The sequence below is a fragment of the Chlorocebus sabaeus genome, chromosome X (assembly GCF_047675955.1).
Source record: "Chlorocebus sabaeus isolate Y175 chromosome X, mChlSab1.0.hap1, whole genome shotgun sequence".
In the NCBI taxonomy this organism is placed as follows: domain Eukaryota; kingdom Metazoa; phylum Chordata; class Mammalia; order Primates; family Cercopithecidae; genus Chlorocebus; species Chlorocebus sabaeus.
In genome coordinates, this window is record NC_132933.1 from 6,293,551 (window position 1) to 6,314,260 (window position 20,710).

Genomic DNA, 20,710 nt, shown 5'->3' on the forward strand with positions numbered 1-20,710 from the left:
GGAGCCGTCCTGGGGTGCTGGGTCCCTTCAGTTGTCCCTCAGGCCTCCCTCGCCTCCCAGCAGGGACTGGGCCCTGTCTGTGCTCCCTCTAGGTCGTTCTCATGGTACCAAGCTCCTTCCCTCCATCAGCCCAGGATGCGGAAATCAGCAACCATATGCCTAGCGGCCATGCCAGGAACTTCCCAGGGCTGACAGCAGAGAGGGAGCCTCGCTCTGTGGGGCCTCAGCCTTCCCTCAGGGTTCTGACCTTGATGCCTGGCAGAACCTGGGCCCTGCCCTCTCCTAACCGGCACTGCCCTGGTCACACCAAGCTCTGACCCCAAAGTTCCCTGAGGCTTAAGCGGCGGGGGACAGAAGCTAAGGGGGGTGGTGGAAGGGGACGGCCCAGACTGAGAAGTCCATCCCCGTGGGGTGATCCAGGCCTGGCAGCAGAGGCGGTGTTGGATTATTTGGGGTCCTCTATCTGGGGAGGGGGTGCCCTCAGTCCTCCCTCAGCATCTCATCTTGCCTCCTCACAGAGCCTGGGCCTGCTGCCCTCAGCGGATCACAAGCCACCCCTCAGAACCTGGCTGTCACTTCTCTCTGACCCCCTAATGTGCAAGTCCGCAGCACCAAGCCGGGAGGTCCTTTGCGTTAACTGCAGGGACAAGGATGGACTCTGGGGCCCCTCTATCACGATGGGGTGGAACCTCTCCATAATTTCTCAGAGTCCTGATGTTGATGTCTGGAAAGGCCGGGACCCCACCCTTTATGGAACTGCCTCTGCCCAGGTCACACCATAGATTCAACTCCCAGAGTCTCCTTGGGCACTGAGGTGGGGGATTGTCTCAGCCTGACAATTTGTGCCCCCCTTGTCTCAGGGCTGGCGCCAGGGTTGGCGATGGATTATCTGGGGCCCTCTATCTGGGGAGGAGGCCTCCTCAGTCCTCCTTCAGCTCTCACCTTGCCTCCTCACAGAGCCTGGGCCCGCTGCCCTCTGCCACTCTCAAGACACCCTTCAGAAAGACGCGTTCGCTTCTCTCAGATCCCAGAGGAGGAAGCCAATGGAGGTCACATCTGGCCCCCACGCCTGGAGCTTCCCCGGATTGACAGCAGTGGCGGTACTCGATTCTGCTGAGGTCGGGGCAGGGGGAAGAGTACTCGATTCTGCCTGTGTGGGGGCGGGGTGGGGAGAAGAGTAGTGGCCAGGGGTGTAGATGTGGTCGAGGGTCATGGAGGTGCCTGAATGTCCCTCAGGTTTCTGACCTTGATTCCTTGCAGAGCCTGGAGCTCTGTCCTGTGCCAATGGTGTCTCCTCTCCTCGGACCAAGTCTCTGACTCTGAGTTCCCTGAAGTGGCAGTGAGGGTGAGGTGTGAGGTCGGGGGACAACATTGCCAAGGTCTTTCAGGGCTGACAGGAGGGACCGAGCTGGATTCTGTGGCCCCTCTATGTGGAGAGAGTGAACCTTCACTTCTCGCTCAGGGGACTCCTTCTCCTGGCTCCCACCTCTTTGATGAAGTGATGGGTAGGAGATGCTCTGTTTCAGTCACCTCTGAGCATTTGCCAACTGCACTCCTTGCAGAGAATGGCTGCGGGCCCCAGGCTAGGTGCTTCCTGGGGGTCTCCGGCACCTGTGATTGTAGTGACCTCTGGGAGAAGACCCACACCTTCCTACAGGGGCTCTTCCCCAACCACAGCTAGAGGTTGGCCATGTCGCTTCTGGGACGGGGATTCCAAAGTCCTCCTGTGGGTTATTTATCTTTACTCCTGCTGGGGCCTGCCATTCCTCAACTCCCAATCCCTGAGATGAGCAGACCTCTGCCCTTTACACCAAGACCTTATCTCTCTGGGGGTTCCCTAACTTCCTGCCTGTGGTACAAGTGAGCTTGCCACTTAGAGCCACCCGTGATGAGGTCCCCGTAGAGCCAAGAACAGGGGACAACAAGACTCTGTTTGCTAGATCATTTTTTGTAAGACTGTTGTAATGTAAGAAATGTATTAAATCACCTGACACTGACACAGTGCCTGGTGTATACTGAATATTTAATAAATGGTAGTTTTCAAATATTGTTTTTAGACCATATCTTATTATAATCTCCTTTGAGAATTACTTCTGTTGTTATCTAAAATATCTTAGAGAATATGCAGCTCAATAGAACATGTAATACCAAATTAGTCAAAATTGAAGCTTTGTGAATAAAAGTAAAATTTCCCTCCAAGATGGCCTATTATTTAATTTGGGTGTGCGAGAGTCTTCCCCATCTGGATGCAGCTCAAAGATCTTGAAATTTGAATGAAAGACCAACTCATTCTCTTCCCTCCCAGCTGTTTTTCCATCCAAACCACTGTTTTACACTCATTTGACTCCTATCCCAAACCTAGCCCTTGATTATCCGAGTTCTGCATTTCAGACCACGGCCTTACCTCTCTGAAGCCCCACTCTCATCCCACTGCAGAAGTGAGAACGTGCCACATCCAGCCTCTTGCCAGGGTTGTCCTAGGACTGACAATCGGCAACAGCCAGAATCCTGGAGGGCCCTTCTTTTCTAGAGTGTTGAGTTCCTTCTAACTTTATTCTTACAGGCTCTACTCACTTCCACAGTTACTTATGCCAGCACCTTCTCTCTTGATATTCATTAAAGAGGTTGTTTCATATGTTTGTAATATAGTTATTCTGTTTCGTCATATTGTCCATTCTTTCCTGGGATATTCAGACCTTCTAAATTTCTTTTTTATATTTGCATCCATTAGGGGTCACAATTATTGTGAGCATTTTGACAAATCCATAGTGTTATATTCACCATTACAGTATCATACGGGATAGCTTCACCACCCTAATAAATCCCATGTGCTTACCCTATTCAATCCTTCCCCCTCACCCACCCAACCCCTGGAAGCAACTGATCTTTTTACTGTCTCTATAGTTTTGCCTTTTCCAGAATACCAAATAAATTGTATCATCATACACTATTTAAACTTTTCAGGCTGGTTTCTTTCACTTAGGGATAGGCATTTAATATTTATCCATGTCTTTGTATGGCTTGTGATATGGTTTGGCTGTATCACCACCCAAATCTCAACTTGAATTGTGTCTCCCAAAATTCCCATGTATTGTGGGAGGGGCCCAGGGGGAGGTAATCAAATCACGGGGGCTGGTCTTTCCCATGCTATTCTCGTGATAGTGAATAAGTCTCATGAGATCTGACGGGTTTATTAGGGGTTTCCACTTTTGCTTCTTCCTCATTTTTTTTCTCTTACCACTGCCATGTAAGATGTGCCTTTCGCCTCCTGCCATGATTCTGAGGCCTCCCCAGCCATCTGGAACTGTAAATCCAATAAAAGCTCTTTTTCTTCCCAGGCTCAGGTATGTCTTTATCAGCCGCATGAAAACAGACTAATAAAGCTTGATAGCTCATTTCTTTTTATTGATTAATAGTGTTCTATTAAGTGGTTGTACCACAGTTTGTTTGTCCATTCACCTACTGAAAAACAACTTAGTTTATTCCATTATTGACAGTTATAAAATCAGCTATGATAAAATTTATATGCAAGATTTTGTGTAGAAATAAAATTTCACATTACTTGGGTTAATACCTAGGGGTGTTTTCTCTGAATCACATGGTAATACTATGTTCAACTTTTTAAGAAACTCACAAACTGTCTTCCAAAGTGACTGTACTATTTGCATTCCCGCCAGCAATGAGTGATTCTCTTTGCTCAGCATCCTTGCCAGCAATTGATATTGTCTGTTTTTTTTAACTTTAGACACTCTAAATATGAAATTAATGTAGCTATTCCAGCTTTCTTTTGTCAGTGTTAGAATACCTTTTTCAACCTCCTTACATTGAACTTATGTGAGTCCTTATAATTTAAAATGGGTTTCTTATAGACAACATGTTCCTCAGTATTATTTTTTATTAATTCTGACAATCTGTCTTTTATTGGTGTATTTAGATCATTCAAACTTAAAGTGATTATTAATATAATTGCATTAATATCTACCATGTATGTAACTGTTTTCTATGTATTTAATTTTTCTTTATTCCTCTTCTTTTTCTGTCTTCTTTCACTTTATAGAGCATTCAGTACATGTAAAATACACATCTTTTTTAAGAAATTAGTCTTTGTCTTAGAGTTTATAATATATATTTTAATAACATGCCATAAAATAACACTATACTGCTTCATATGTAGTATAGATACCTTATAAAAGAGTATACTCAATTCCTTCGTTGCATTGCTTGAAACATTACCATTACAATCATTTATTTCGTTTATCCATATACACTAATTGTCTGATACATTGTTACTATTATTAATTTAATTAAATAGTTACATTTTAGGTCAGTTAAGAATAAGAAAGCATTTTATTTTACTTTTATTTATTTCTTCTCTGGTATTCTTTCTTTATGTAGACCTAAATTTAGGACCTATATAAGATTCCTATAATTGTTAGAAAAAAACAGAAAATCACTAAGAACAAAGAAGATCTAATGACCATTAAATTCAGAGAATCATTTGAAAATTTCAACACATTTCTTTTTAAAAAATTCTCAGCAAATTAAAAATATATATGAGCATTATCAATTCATTAAAGGAAATCTGCAAAAAAAAAAAAAAAAACTAGAGCTAAGAATATGCTTAATGATGAAATACTGAACGCTTTCCATCTAAGGTCAGAATCAAGGCAAAAATAACAGATTTCATACTTCTGCTCAACTTTTTCTATTAGAGGTTCAAACTATTGCAATGGAGCAAGAGAAAGGAACGAAAAACATGATTTAAAAGGAAGAAATACAATGGTCTTTACGACAAACAACATGATGGTCAGTCTGAAAAATCCTAAGGATTCTACAAAGAAAAAAGCAAAACTGCATTTAATAAGTGAATATACCATGGTTATACACTTTTAATATACAGAAATTAATACTATATCTCTATACTGACAGCAAACACATGAAAATGACAAAAAGCACGTGCTTTATGAATAGCAAAATATAAAGTACTTTGGAATGCATTTAGTTAAAAATTTGTAAGACCTGTATACTGAAAACTACAAAATATGACAGAAAAATTTGAAAACATCTAAATAAATGAAGAGATAATCCATGCTTATACCTGAGAAAAATCTAAATTGTTATTTTATTCTATTGCTTATAATTCGATGCTATCATTACTTATATTGTTGCTCAAATTTTCCAGCTTTTGGGAGCCCTTTTAGTCTTTGGAAGTTCCTATGCCCTTTTTATATACCGCATCATTTCTTAAGCACTTCTTTATTTTCTGGCACCACAAAATGCTAATCTCACCTTGTATTTCCTAGGCCCCAGTCCTAGAACCAAATAAATAAATAAATTTGGACTTTCTCAAAATAAAAATAAAATAAAACAAGGACAGTCCACAGACTGGGAGAAAATGTTTGCAAAGCACACATCAAAACATTGACTTGCACCCACAACATACAGAGAACTCTTAAAAACTCAAAACTGCAAAAAGAAACACCTAAAAATTGGCAAAAGAGTTGACAATTTGTGAAGGGGATATACGCATGGTGAAAAAGCTTAGGAAAAGATGCTCAACACCATTACAGGTTAGGGAAGACAAACTACAACCAGGATGAGGGCCCGAAACACGTGGCTTCAGAATGCGAAACTCAACACCAACAAGGCCACGTGCCTGGGAGAATGCAGAGGAACTGGGACACTCCAACATTACTGGAGGGAAGGCAGATGGTACAGGCACTGTAGAAAATGGTTTGGCAGTCTCTGATGCAGTTAAAAGCGCACTTACCATGCGACTTGGCTGCCCCACTCCTGGGTATAAGATTTACCTTACAGAAGTGAAAGCACGCAGCCTTGTAGAAACCCACACACCAGTGTTTGTAGCAGTCTTGATTCCATTTTGGATGGCCGATCCTTGTTCGGTTTTCATAAGCCACCCTCAGTGGACAGTCAGATAAACAAACTGTAGGCATTCATACAATGGTATACCACTCAGCAATGAGAGGGAATGACCTGTGGATACAGGGAGGGAACAACTTGGATGAATCTCATTACAGATATTATGTTGATGGCGGGAAGCCACTCTCAACAGGTTACTTGTCTCGCGATGCCATCTACATAAAGTTCCAGCAGAGATAAAAGTACAGTGACGGAGAACAGATCAGTGTTTGCCGGAGCTAATGGTGGGACAGTGTGATAGTGGAGGGACAGCACAAGAAAGTTTTGCAGGGTGACAGACCTCTTCCACATCCTGTCTATGGCTGTGCGAATCTACACTTGGGTGAAAACTCAGGGAACGCACACTAAAGGAAGACAGTCACTTTTCCTACTGTATGATAGATAATTAATAAAAAGGGAGAACAGAGAAGTGTCGTCCCAGGGGGCAGGGCAGGAGGGTGACGACGTGTCACAGGGGAGCCTTGGCCAAGTGGCGCCCCCAGAACTCATCCTCTGGGCTTGTGTGTGGATGAGACAAGGTCTACCTGGTACGACAGCAACATACTTGGAATGTACCCTTGCCGTGGAGGCAGGGACCCGGCAGCCCTATGTATCCAGCATCAGCCTGTATCCAGCATCAGCCTGTATCCAGCATCAACCTGTCAAGCTCACTAACTTGGTAGGGGTGAGGTTAGGGATCCTTAGGAGCCCAGGCAGCCACACTTTCCGGGGAGCCCTTTCCCATTTGTGTTGCCAAAGTACCCTCAGCAGGTTGTGGGAATGTTGGCTGTGAAGAGAGTCTGTTGGGGTGAGATCTTGTGTGTGTGCACAGGGTGACAGCTGTGTCCCGTTTCCTGGGAAGCTGTGATGGCAGCAGAGCCTGGGGGAGCCTGAACGAGTGTGAGAGGGTGGGCCTCTGGAAGAGTAGAGGCTGCGAAGCCAGATGCAGGGCTGTCTGTCACCCAAAAGAGGAGGGACTGAGGAGTCACTGAGCGTTTGTGTCATAAACGGTGGCAGCAGGCCCCATAGTGAACATACCATACCTTTTCCGTCCTGAGCGATCCTCGCAGCAGTCCTGGGAGGTAGAACGTCCTTATTCAGCTCGCGGGAGGGACCGCCTTAACTGCAGAGACACAGCAAGGTGCTAAAGGTGCCTTCCATCAGAGGCCGGGTGGGAAGCTCTAAAGAGACTTCTTCTCTCCCCCACTCCCAGGTTGTGTGTGTCCCGCTGTGGATTCTCATGTCTTTTCTGTGCCTGGTGGTCCTCTACTACATCGTGTGGTCCGTCTTGTTCTTGCGCTCTATGGATGTGATTGCTGAGCAGCGCAGGACACACATAACCATGGCCCTGAGCTGGATGACCATCGTCGTGCCCCTTCTTACGTTTGAGGTAAGCGTTCCACGGGAAGCCTCTTCAGCCCCTGAAGCTTGCGCTTCCCCTGACAGGATTCTGCACCCCTGGAAAGGCAGCCTCTGTCCGTCAAGCTCACAGTGAGCCCACTCCAGGAGAGGGGAGAGAACACGGCCATCTCTGGGAGGGAGATTTGGAGAAAGGAAAGCATCCTTCCTTTCTCTTGGGGGCAGTGTGTGGGCCTGGCAGGGAGAAGAGTGCACCGTTTTTAGCCATGGTGCCTCTGTATGGCTCCAGTTTCCACTTTTGGAAGAGCAGAGTTGGATGCCGGATTTATGTATTGGAGTCGCATGGAGAATTCTAGAATGGGAGCTGTTGACTCCTTAGAACAAACACTGGGAAGAGTTTGCCATAAAACTGCTGGCATTGGGAACTTTTCAAGTGGAGAGGCTACTGCTGAGCTCTGAAGAGGGACATAAAAGCTCATTTGGAGTTTTCCCCATGGATGGGTGGTTTCCTGCCTTTTCCTGCGGTGCTGATGCTCCCTCTTCTGGGAGCCCATGCTGGGGTGGGGTGGTGGGGAGGAGCTGCCTAATGAGGTCTGGCTTCCGCCTCTATCCATTTTCGATGTTGGCATCAACAGGGACTATGTCTCTTTAGATTCTGCTGGTTCACAAACTGGATGGCCACAACGCCTTCTCCTGCATCCCGATTTTTGTCCCCCTTTGGCTCTCGTTGATCACGCTGATGGCAACCACATTTGGACAGAAGGGAGGAAACCACTGTATGTACTCAGCATTTGAGAAGTCCTTGGTGTGTGTGTGGGGTGGGACCATGGGGTGGGGGATGGATAGAAGTCTAGGAAGGGATGAGTCTCCGAGGGCCCCAATTTAGAAGCTTGTGTGGGAAAGCGAGGGCTGGGGAAATTCTGGGACCCTCTAAGGGAAGGGCATGCCATAACTCTGGTGTTCCGCTGGCCTGCACTGGGACTTTTCTCGCAGCGCACGCTGCCATTTGAGGTAGAACCAGACAAGGCAGGCAACCTCTCTAGAGATCCCGTGCCCTCCTCTGCAAAATGGGGATCAAGATAGATTCTTCCCAGGCCTGTGAGGGTTTGATGGAAAATCCACATCTCCCACCCAAACCCTGGGATTCATCCTAGGTCCCTGTTGGCCCCTCTGCCTCCCCCCTATCCTTGCTGCCGTCACCTGAGCCTTGCCTGTCTTGCCTTGCTAGCACTCTATTCCCTCCATCTGCTTGCTGAGGCAGACACTGCCAAAATGATCTCTGCAGAGGGTGCTTTCCTGGCGAGGCTGTGAGCTCCATGGCATGGAAGCCCAGAGCACTGCCCTTCGGAAAGCCAGTGGGTTTGGGGGCCGGGCCTCACTGCAGCCCAGCAGCCCAGGCTATGCTTGCTGTTTGTGCCTCTGCCCCGCCGGGAGCAGGGAGGGCCTGCACCGAGCTGACACTCCAGTAGCATTGGGACTGGGAAAGTGGCTTTAAGGTGGCTCCATGAGTTCAGGCCCCCACCTGGCCAGGACCCACGCATGACTACTGCCCTCGCAGATTCTAGAGGGTGATGGAAATCTTGTTTTGGGGTGGCACTGTCATCCATGAGTTTATCCTGGCTGGAGAAGATTAGCGGAAGACACCATAGTCTACGCACCACAGATATTTTGAGACTCCCTGGAGCAGTAGTTCTCAAACTTGGGCACCCAGCAGAATCCCAAAAGGGCCAGAAAAAGGGGACCGCTGGAGTCCACCCTAGCCCGACTCAGTTTCTGGAAGTCTGGGCTGGGGCCCGAGAACGGCATCCCTAAATAGACCCCGGGGACGCTGTCCCTACCAGTCCGGGAACCTCACTCAGAGAACCACAGAGCTAGCATTTGTACTTCTCCCCCATTTTGGGTACTCAAGCCCTGTTCAGGCTTTGTGACTCAGGAGTCTGGATAAAGTATATTATGACGTTGTAGGAGTGAAACTTCTTGTTATGGAAAGAAAGTTAACAGGAAGGTCAGTTGAGCCTCGTGTGTGAAACAAAACATTCTTATTTTTCAGGGTGGTTTGGTATCCGCAAAGATTTCTGTCAGTTTCTGCTTGAAATCTTCCCATTTCTACGAGAATATGGAAATATTTCCTATGATCTCCATCACGAAGATAATGAAGAAACCGAAGAGACCCCAGTTCCGGAGCCTCCTAAAATCGCACCCATGTTTCGAAAGAAGGCCAGGGTGGTCATTACCCAGAGCCCTGGGAAGTATGTGCTCCCACCTCCCAAATTAAATATCGAAATGCCAGATTAGATGCCACTTCCGGGGACAGAGCTAAAGTGGACTGGGACGCGCTCTCTCCACCTTCCTCTGCCCCCTCGTTCACCCCACAAACCAGAACCAGTACTGGAGCTGGGTCTCCAGGTACGTCCATCTCATGCCTTGTTTGCATCCTGCGCCTATCAGCCACTCACCACGACGGGACGTGGAAGTGGCAGGTGACAGGGGTGTGTGCCAGCAGATGTGGATGCCAGGAAGAGTGTGAGAACAGGGGCGGGATTTCCATCTGTCTGGGAGGGGCTCCAGGTACCCCTCTTCCTCGTCAGACCCACGGGGGGATGGCTGCTTACCAGGTCCCCAAAAGGAACATCTGTCTACACGGTGCTGAAATCCCAATCAAAAGTGTTGTTTAGAAATGTTTCTCTACGGGGTGACCTCCTGCAGCTCGCTCAGCACTCCCAGGTCCTCAGCACTCCCAGGTCGTAGCTGGCGCAGTCAGTAGGAACTGTAACTATGTCTCTGATGCACCACGTGTTTAGACACAGCACAGTCCTTTTTTCTGTTCCTACCGTGGAAGTAGTTTCTCTTTGGGCATGCTGACAGCACTTTTTCATAGCCTCACCGATGAGCCCTTTCTGCGGGAGTGACTCCATGCCTGTATACAGAGTATTTATACAAATGTTTTAGCATCTTCATATGCGGTGTTAACCCCTAGTTCTGTACAGCACATTCTGTTCAAGTATTTTTTTTACAAGCTTGTGCTGTAGGCACATGCCTTCTGCTGCAGAAGTGGACACCCGTGGCACACCCACCCCGCCCCAGTGGGGTGCCATGCCTTCCTGGGACATTGCCACTTCTGCCCTGGAACTCATGCAGGTACGTAGTAGCTGCTATTGCCAGAACAGCAAAGCCAAGCAAGAGATGGTCCATGCTTTTCTGACGTTCTCAGAATAGTGGCTAGCCTAAAACCTGACAAGCGCTGCTTGAAGCCGGAACACTGGAGAATGTCACTGAGAGCAGAAATGGCCACGCGGGTCACGATTATGCTTAGGAAAGTCTCCGGCTTCCCTCCTGCCAGCAACAAGAACGCTTTGGGGTAGGCACGATGTTTTCACGTGTGCGTGCCGTTTCTCCAAGCACTGCAGGTTCCGCCGTGTGCCGGAGGCTACAAGTTTCACATCCTCCTTCCCGAAAACAAATAGGTCCTATGCTGAAAAAAGGGTAAAAAATGAGTACTGATCTTCCCAGCCAGGAGAAGAGTGTGGCGTTTTAACACGACCAACTGCTCGCCGGCATACTTGGGGTTAATTCAACTCTGCTGCGAACATGACTCCGCCCCTGGCACTGGCCTCCAGCAAGCCTGTTCTTCTTGGGGTACGGGGGAGCAGGATGGTTTAGCCTTTCCTGCTCAGTGTGTAAAAAATTGTAGCGAAAGCCACTATTTTTGCTCTCTTAAACTGTTCAATAAACTGGTTCCTCGTTTTACATGTGCACGATGTGTATCTTATTTGCTGGATGGCCCAGGAAACTGGAATGGCCCTCTCAGCCAGCCTCAGAGGAAAGAAATCTGTAGCTGGCACAGGCAGCCGAGTGAGGCTGGCGGCTGCTGGGACACAGCCTTTAGAATGAGTCCTTGAGTGCACAGCTCCCAGGGATATATGGGGTAGCGGGAAGGAGGGGACGCTGCGCAGATGCCACTGTTGGCTGGGCTACACCGTGCCACACTTGTTACTGCTTAGGAGGCTTTCTGGAGTGTTCCTCGGGTGCTAAGACAGTCTGCAGCAGACACTGTCCTTTTACTGCTGCTGGTCCTCGTTTGCTCCCCAGTCATGTCAACAGCTGAGGACTGCTCATGCTGCAACAAAAGGCTCTGCAATTGCTGTCTAGCTAGCCCTAGCTGTCTCTAGAGTTCTGCCTGAACTGAAACTCAAGTGGGGTTCAGCTCATGACTTGCGGCAATTGACGAGGAAATCCACCAGTTGCTGTGGCTGGAAGGATTTGCAGTCCTGTGGGTTGTAACCAGAGGCCACAGGTGGATTCTGCCTCAGGCTCATGAGATTTCCGACTTACTGTTCAAGAAAATGCCTTGTGAAGTGACAACAGTAGCTATGACCCAACTGCCAGGTGCCTTGCTAGTTCCTATTCGTCCCACTGGATCCTCGCAGCCCTGGGAAGCAGGTGCTACTACTCTTATCCCCAGGAGGAGACAGAGGCTGAGAGAGGTTAAGTGACCTGCCCAAGTCACACAGCTTGGCAGCGGCCGGGTCGAGACACCAGCATCAGCAGTCTGTTTGCAGACCCCTCACTGTCACCCCCGAGCCAGTGCGTCTTGGGCCCTGGGGTCAGGATGTCTCAAGCGTGGAGGCATCACTGGTTTGTGGAAGTCTCTGGAAGGTCCCTGAGCTCTGTGCCCAGAATTGAGTCAGGGGAATCTGTAGAGAGGTGGCCCTGTGTGTGGGGACAGTGTGTGACACAGACACTGCTTTGGAGGAACGCCTCTCCCGTGACCTCTTAGCATCACATCCCAAAGGAACAACTTTTGCAGAGATGGACCTCTGGGCACAAACCCACGTGCGTTTCTCTGGAGACACTGGCCAAGGAAAACAAGACATGCTCGAAGGCCAACAGCTGCATGCCCCACCACGATGTGACTGCAGAGACCCGGGGTGTAGAAGAGTGTCTCTGCTTGGTGGGGGGACACAAGCGGGCCAAGGAGAGGCGGGAAGAAGGCAGCCTCCGACTCGCCACTGGACTGCATGGAGACGCTGGTGGGGCAGTCAGCTAAGCCCTTTGCGTAAGTGGCCTTCGGGCATCTGCGTGCTGGGGACCGACAGTGGGGGTGTGTTAGGTGGATCTGTTTGGAGCACATTGCTGCCGCTGGCTAGGACAGGGTAGAAAGGGTGGCGTGGCTACAGCCTGACCCGTGGGCACCGTCCTACCCTTTATTCTGTGCTTCAAAGTGTCAGTCGTGCTGGTGTCTGTGGGCTCGTGACTCAGACGGTGAGCTCTGACCTTCCTGAGCTAGGGCTTTGCTGTGGTTCTGCCTGGCTCAGGAGCTCTAGGACAAGGGGGCCGCTCCAGGTCTGCACCTAAGGTGTGGCAGGGCCCCTCAACACTCCTGTGTACTAGTGTCGTCTTTCCCATTGAAATGACTGTGAGGACTAGAATGTGCACATGCAGATGGGCAGCTACTTGTCTGTCTTGGCCCTTTATTACATAACTTGCTGGGTTTGTGGAGATGTCACCCCCCAGCAGTCAGAGCCCGTTTGTGATGTCGTGGGGCTGGTTACATGACTGCCAAGGGGTGCTGCTGGCCACACTGCACTAGTAAGTTTGCCAGATGGAGGACAAGCCATCACTGAGTGTGGCTCTCTGTGAAGAAAGAAATTCGAGAGGACAGGGTCATGGCTTGGACAGGGTGCCTTTTCCTCCCCAGTTGTACTCAGAGACCTACCTTCACCCAGCAGATCCTTCCCCTGCCTGGGATGACCCAGTGTCCACTGGGAGCCCTAACTTCAGGCTGCTGACAGAAGAAATCGCTTTCCAAGCTCTGGCCGAGGAGGCTTCATTCAGAAGGCCGCGCCCTGATGGTGACATCCCGCCCCAGGGAGAAGACAATCTCCTCTCCCTCCCTTTTCCGCAGAAACTGTGGAGACTGGTCAGCAGCAATCAGTTTTCATCCATCTGGTGGGATGAAGGAGGGGCTTCTATAGTGATCAATCAAAAACTCTTTGAAAAGGAGATTCTCAAAAGGGACGTCGCACACAAAGTGTTTGCCACGGATTCAATAAAGAGCTTCTTCCGCCAGCTAAACTTGTATGGCTTCCGAAAACGGCGTCAATGCTCTTTCAGGACCCTCACCCACGTTTTCCCCGCACAAAGGCCGGTCTCCATCTTGAATAAGGTAATGAACGACAAGCCTCTGGAGGGGTTAAGTCTGTGGGCTCTGGGTCCCGGTCGGGTGGAAGTCCCAGGACTGCCTCCTGGGAAGTGGGTGACCTCAGGCAGGGTGTGGGGCCATCACTGTGGGCCTATGTCTCCCTCTGGGTGGAGGTGACAAGAACTAAGAGTGAATGTGGAGAGAGGGCTGAGGATGGTGCCGGCCCCTCTGGAGTGTGTAAAATATCACAGGTGCTAAGTAGCCGTATCTGCATGTCCTCCTACCCGGGACCAGCCATGTCCTCTGGTGGTTGCTGTGTCCCCCTGACTCCATAGCGCTTTACCCTGTGAGGTGAGCAGGCCAGGGGAGTCCGGTATTTGTACCACTATCACCCTAGCTGGTGTCGGAGAAGTGCTCAAGTTGAAGCGCTGAAGGGCGCCTGGCACAGGAGGTGCAGATGCTCCCGCTGCCCTTGGTAGGTGGGGCCCCTGGTGTGGAAGAGCCAGTGCCCAGGACCTCCAGCCCAGCCGGGGTGCATTCTGTTGCCAGCTGACACTGTGGGGGAGGCCCAGAATCATCTTCCCTCCTGGTCTGCAACTTCAAAGACCCTTTCCGCCGGCCGTGGCCACCCTAATCTGCCATTTTGAGGCTTTTTCCAAGACGGAAAGGCCTGCCACAAATTGGTAAACCTTGATGATGTGAACGCGAGTCCCCAGCTTCCTTTGGGGACTGGGACCTTTTCCAGAAAGTCCTCCTGGGCCAGTAGAGTTCTCTTGCACAGGGGCGTAGATGGTTGGGAGTTGCAGTTCATCCTTGTGACTTGCAGTTTCCTTTTCTTTATTTAAACTTGGACTCATAGTTAGAGTTCTACTGCCATCCCTACTTTCAAAGAAACTCCCCTCACCTCCTCGTGAGGATGAAGAGAAGAGTGGGCGTCAAGTCTGCACCAGGACATCAGGAGGAGGACAAGCCAGAAGCTGCTGGATCCTGTCTGGCACCAGCAGACACTGAGCAACAAGATCACACATCTCCGAATGAGAATGATCAGGTCACACCGCAACACCAGGAAGCGGTGGGTCCCAACACCCAAATCAGAAGTGTCTCTGCTCTACCAGCAAGTCCTGTGATGGTGCCCGATCCCGCCATGGCAAGTGACAACACTCCAGTGACCCAGCCGGCCGGCGAGTGGTCAGAGGGCAGCCAGGCTCACGTCACTCCGGTGGCCGCTGTCCCTGGGCCTGCAGCGCAGCCCTTCCTCTCTGTCCCCGGATCTCCCACCCAGATGAATTCTTACGGGCCTGTGGTGGCCCTTCCCACAGCATCCCCCAGTACCCTTGCCATGGAGACCACAGGACTTCCTGCGCCTGGCATGCTGCCCTTTTGCCATCTCTGGGTGCCGGTGACCCTAGTGGCTGCTGGGGCTGCACAGCCTGTTGTCTCCATGGCCATGTTCCCCCATCCCCTAGCTCTGCACCACCATTGCCCCCACAGCCACCGCACATCACAGTACATGCCAGCTAGCGATGGCCCCATGCATACCCAGACTACGCAGACCAGCGCACATAGAGGCGAGCATTTGGGCAGAAAATGTGCCGGTCAATAAATGTGTCACAAAATGAGTAATTTTCTGACTGCACAAAAGAGTCTTCATGGTCTCCGTCCTTTTTGTTTCCTTGCAGTCGAGTACCCCCTCCGACATCTTTGGCTTGCATGATAAAGACTTCAGCCTAACACACCTCCCTGGAAAAATGCCCAGGAGATACTCGAGCAGGTGCTGGGTTTTAGGGAGCCCCGCAGACATCCTGCCTCTGCTCATTAAAAATTACCTGGAGCTGGCCAGGTGTGGTGGCTCACGCCTGTAATCCCAGCACTTCGGGAGGCCGAGGCGGGCGGATCACAGGTCAGGAGATTGAGACCATCCTGGCTAACACGGTGAAACCCTGTCTCTACTAAAAATACAAAAAATTAGCCGGGTGTGGTGGGAGGCGCAGATAGTCCCAGCTACTCAGGAGGCTGAGGCAGGAGAATGGCGTGAACCCGGGAGGCGGAGCTTGTAGCGAGACGAGATCGCGCCACTGCACTCCAGCCTGGGCGACAGAGGGAGATTCCGTCTCAAAAAAAAAAAAAATTACCTGGAGTTGCTCGCTGAGTGCCAATTGTGGTGCTAGCATTGATGGCCGAGGGTTCACAATGTCACTGTGTTGCTGGCCATACCTTGTCGTGGTGGTGCCTTTATATAACAGGATCTTCACTTTACACACAGATGAGATCACATCTGGCTTTGTCATTGGGTTAAAAAGTGCCCTTGTTACTTGTGGAGGTCACAGATACTACCAAGGAGTCCTACAGGTTTACGGTTTAGAGGGTGCTCATTAGTGTCTAGTGGACAGGATTTACGTTTGGCTTTTATGTCTGTACTGGAGCCGGTGGGGTTTTTTACTTCCTTCCTTGTTTCCCCCACTATGCCCCCACTTTTTCTTTCTTGTTTTTTTTTCCTTCCTTCCTTCCTTCCTTCCTTCCTTCCTTCCTTCCTTCCTTCCTTCCTTCCTTCCTTCCTTCCCGTCTCTCTCTCTCTCTCTGTCTCTTTCGCTCCCTCCATTCCTTCCTTCTCTTTCTTTCTTTTTGAGTCAAAAATTAATTTAAAAGATGTCATGTTTTAACTAAGGGAGCAGCCTTTTCTGGTGACTTGGAGTGTTCAACTTAGAACACATGCTATCATCAATGAGCCTCTTTGACTGAATGATCTGAGGAAATAGGTTCAAGTTCTTACCGTAGACACAACTGGGCACAGACATCAAAACAGCTCTGAAATCAGGGTGTGCAGACAGCCCCAACACCGACACATATACCTGTCTGTGATTTTTAATTTGACAGTAGGTGGCAGAGCCCTGGGAGAAGTGGGAAGAGGCCATAAGAGAATGCAGACATGGGAATGGATTAATTCACAGTCCAGCCATGGTCTGCAGGTAGATCTCCCTGTCTCGACCTGCTCACTTACAAATGGGTGCTCATTTACAAATTGGTGTGAATCACATTTCATCATTTGTGAGCTCCTTAGCTTCCAAGAAGTACAATTTTCACATGTATTTCTTGGACTTTATACATATGCCTCCAGAGTTTGAATCATGCAAAGATGCTGCCACTTAAAAACCTCTTTCCTGGCCGGGCGCGGTGGCTCATGCCTGTAATCCCAGCACTTTGGGAGGCTGAGGTGGGTGGATCGTGAGGTCAGGAGATCGAGACCATCCTGGCTAACACAGTGAAACCCCGTCTCTACTAAAAATACAAAAAATAAAAATAAAAAATTAGCCAGGCATTGTGGCAGGCGCCTGCAGTCCCAGCTACTCGGGAGGCTGAGGCAGAAGAATGGTGTAAACTTGGGAGGCGGAGTTTGCAGTGAGCTGAGATCACGCCACTGCACTCCAGCCTGGGCGATAGAGTGAGACTCCGTCTCAAAAAACAAAACAAAACAAAAACTCTTCCCTACAAACTTATACCGCTCCAATCCTGGTTTTCCTGTAAATCTCAGCTTGACGCAGTGGCTCACGCCTGTCATCCCAGCACTATGGGAGACTGAGGCAGGTGGATCACGAGGTCAGGAGTTCAAGACCAGCCTGGCCAAGATGGTGAAACCCTGTCTCTGCTAAAAATACAAAAATTAGCCAGGCACATTGGCAGGCACCTGTAATCCCAGCTACTCAGGAGGCGGAGGCAGGAGAATCGCTTGAACTCGGGGGGCAGAGGTTGCAGTGAGTCAAGACCACGCCACTGCACTCCAGCCTGGGCGACAGAGTGAGACTCTGTCTCAAAAAAAGAAAAAAAAAAGATACTGTTAGAAGAAAGGGACAAAAATATATAGATGGAGAGAAAATATTAGTAATCTGATGTCTGATAACTCATATGCTAAATAAATACCAAACTTTTAACATTCAACCATTTGGAAACAAAGAATCCAATTAAAGATGGAAATCATTGGAAGACATTCACCAATGAAGATACACAGAAGTACATATACATTCACCAATGAAGATACACATATGAAAAGATGATCACCATTAATTATTCACTAATAATGCAAATGTCAACAGCACTAAGATTCCTCTACCCACCTCTTACAATGGATAGAATTCAAATACCTCAGAATTCCAAATTCTGGAGAGGATGTGGAATTCTCATTCATAGCTGGTAGACAAGAAAAATGTTACATTCACTCTAGAAGGCCTTTTGGCCCTTTCTTAGGTAGTAAAACAGACTTACCATTAGACCCATCAGTCGTACTCCTAGGTTTTACCTAAGTGAATTGGAAACTTGGGTTCTCACATGGAAAATCGTGTACACGAATGTATATAGTAGTTTATTCATAATCACCAACCAAGATGTCCTTGAAGAGGTGAATGGGTAAAACCAATGGGACATCCACAAACTGAAAGTGTATTCAAAGTTCAGTCTACCCTCAAATATTCCAGGACAGGAAATTTTGGAGGCCAGTTCAGCCAAGTGGCAAGGGAAAATGAATCACCATCTTATCTCAACTCTTCCAATGCATCCAAAACAAGGGCAATTGTTCAACTCATTCTCCCAGGCTCGCTCTCCTGGATTCAAAAACAGATGAAGGCACCCAAGCACTCATGAAAAGAATTTGTGAGGCAAGTGTTCACTCATATCGCAGCACATCTCATAAACAGATAATCACATATCCAACACAACAGTGGATTAACCACCTGTATGCATGGAATAAGAATACGATTAAATGTTAGCAAAAAATTCAATTCTAATTCCCTGCGTACAAGGTAGACTAGAAGAAAAAAAACAGTCATGACAATGGGTACAGGAAAAGGCTCTGAAAGAAATTCTATGTAAGTACAAATTAACAACGTTTAGCAAACTAACATTAAAAGGAACTTCCATTTCCTAAAATCAGCAGCAAGCATAGGTAAATGTGAAATGTCAGAAGCTCTGCCATTCACGGCAGTGACCAGTCATTGACATATGCTGTCACCATTACCATCCACATCTGCAGTGAATATCAAAATGAAGAAGAGCCAGAGCTATGGATGACAAAATGAAAATGAGATACGAAGACTGCAAAGAAAGAGATAGTATGTGTTAACTATATGATTGTCTGCATGGAAAATTCAAAGGAATAGACACATTGATTATTCAAATGAGTAAAAGACTTCAGAAAACATCATATAGAAGATCATTACAGCAAAGTCAAGAGCCTTGCCACACAAAAGGAACTTAGTGCATAAAATAGAAAATAGAAAATATACCATTCACAACAGCATTAAAATCCACAATGTGAATAAGAAGAGCCTAACAAGACCTTTATGGAAGCAACTGTGCGAAGTTGCTGATAGACTCAGGGAATAAATTCAAGTAAATGGATCTGTATACCATATTCCTTGATGGGGAACAGAATACGGCAAAGATGTAAATGCCACTTAAATACAGAGTGAGTGCCTTAACTGTCATTGCCAAAGTGACAACCAAGCTCAGGTTGCTGTGCTCTGCTCCCCAAATCAACCCCAGAAAAATATAGAAGGGAAAAGACAAAATATATATATATATATGTGTGTGTGTGTGTGTGTGTGTGTGTGTGTATACACACACACATCAACATCAAAACAGAGAAAGCCCTGGGGATGACTTAAGACTGTGCTCAACTAGTACTTGTGTTTGGGTCCAGGGAGCAGCAGGGAAATCGAGGAGGTCTGTACCCTGCATAGATGGCAGATTACAGGATAGGTAGGAGAAAGTGTTTAACATTCCACCCCATATCATCGCAAAGCCTGAGGCAACACCACAAAATCTGGTGCCAGTCGCCCTGGGGTAATATCAGGACACCAGGAAATTTGAGTTGATTTAGACACTATGGCTCCAGAGTTCTGCTAACAGCCACCTGAAACAAACTTAGTAGGAGAAGACCCGCCTTCCAAAAACTTATTATTTTAATGGAATATAAAGAATGAACTAGGAATAGAATAGTAAGTATGTGTGAAACCCACATACTATGAGTAGATATTAATAAAATATGTGTGCATATATATAGTATAAAGTCTACAAATACAAACGAATATGTATCTAAAGATATATACATATAAGTACAGATAATTATACATATATGATATAAAGATATAGATGCATGTATATATACCTATAAGCATAAATGTATATGATGTCTAAAACAGGTATGTATATAAACAAAACGTACATATAACATATATAATGTACATATACAATGTAAAATTTATTACCATATGAATGAGGATTAAAATATGAAAATCACTGATCTGGACTCTGATATGTCGGATACCTTCAAAACACATGGCTTCTCCAAATCTCTTGCTGCTGCTCAGCCTCTTCCCTGTAAAAATAAATCTTTTAGGACAAAAGGTTTGCAAAGTCTAGCTCTGGCTGGGGAGGAGCCCCCATGGGAAGGTGTGCATCTTCGCTCAGAGGTCCTACAATCACAGGTGCTGCAGCCCCCCAGGGAGCATCTAGCCTTGGACCCACAGCCATTCTCTGCAATGCGTGCAGCTGAGCAGATGCTCAAAGGTGACATGAACAGATCATCTCCCACCCATCACTTCACCAAAGAGCAGGAGCCAGGAGAACCCTCCTGAGTGGGGACTGAAGGTTCACCCTCCCCACATAGAGGGGCCACAGAATCCAGCTCAGCCCCTCCTGTCAGCCCTGGAAGACCTTGGCAATGTTGTCACCCCGACCACACCCCTCCCCTCACTGCCACCTCATGTGACTGGGAGTCAGAGACTTGGTCCCAGAGGAGCAGACCCAATCGGCAGAGGATGGGGATCCAGACCCAGGCATCAAGGTCAGGACCCCCTGAGGGATGACTGAGGGCCCCTATCCCCATCCCCACCCCTACTCCGCCAGAACCGGGTTCAGCCCCTACTGTCGACCCAGGGAAGGCCCAGGCTTGGAGGCCGGATGTGACGTCACTGACGCGCGCACTGGGGGGCAGAGAGAAGGGACACGCCTCCTTCTGAGGGGCGGCTTGATACCGGTGGAGGGAAGCGGGCCCAGGCTCTGTGAGGAGGCAAGGTGAGGTGCTGAGGAAAGACTGAGGACGTCCCCACCCCAGATAGAGAACCAAGTGCCGTCTCTGCTCCCAGCCCTGGACCACCCGGGGACCGATCTGGGGCTGACTTGTGAGGTTGGACCCACTCCCTCCGTCTGCCGCTCAAGCTGCTGGGCACTCTGGAGTGAGAGCTCTGTGTGACCAGGGCAGGGCTGGTTAGGAGAGGGCAGGGCCCAGGCTCTGCGGGG

At 48.4% G+C, this 20,710-nt stretch overlaps 2 protein-coding genes across 2 annotated transcripts; both read left to right on the forward strand.

Moving 5' to 3' along the window:
• Positions 1-6,146: 6,146 nt before the first annotated feature.
• Positions 6,147-11,025, forward strand: TMEM185A (transmembrane protein 185A). Its single transcript, XM_073013375.1, has 3 exons — positions 6,147-7,309; positions 7,931-8,054; positions 9,329-11,025. Exons 1-3 carry the CDS (start codon positions 7,160-7,162, stop codon positions 9,571-9,573), a joined length of 519 nt encoding a protein of 172 aa, XP_072869476.1. The 5' UTR covers positions 6,147-7,159; the 3' UTR covers positions 9,574-11,025.
• A 1,555-nt stretch (positions 11,026-12,580) lies between these two features.
• On the forward strand, positions 12,581-15,514 carry HSFX2 (heat shock transcription factor family, X-linked 2). The gene is given in 3 exon segments (XM_073013136.1): positions 12,581-13,444; positions 14,280-14,949; positions 14,952-15,514. Coding segments are annotated over 3 exon segments (1,269 nt in total). The 5' UTR covers positions 12,581-12,880; the 3' UTR covers positions 14,987-15,514.
• The last annotated feature ends 5,196 nt before the right edge of the window (positions 15,515-20,710 follow it).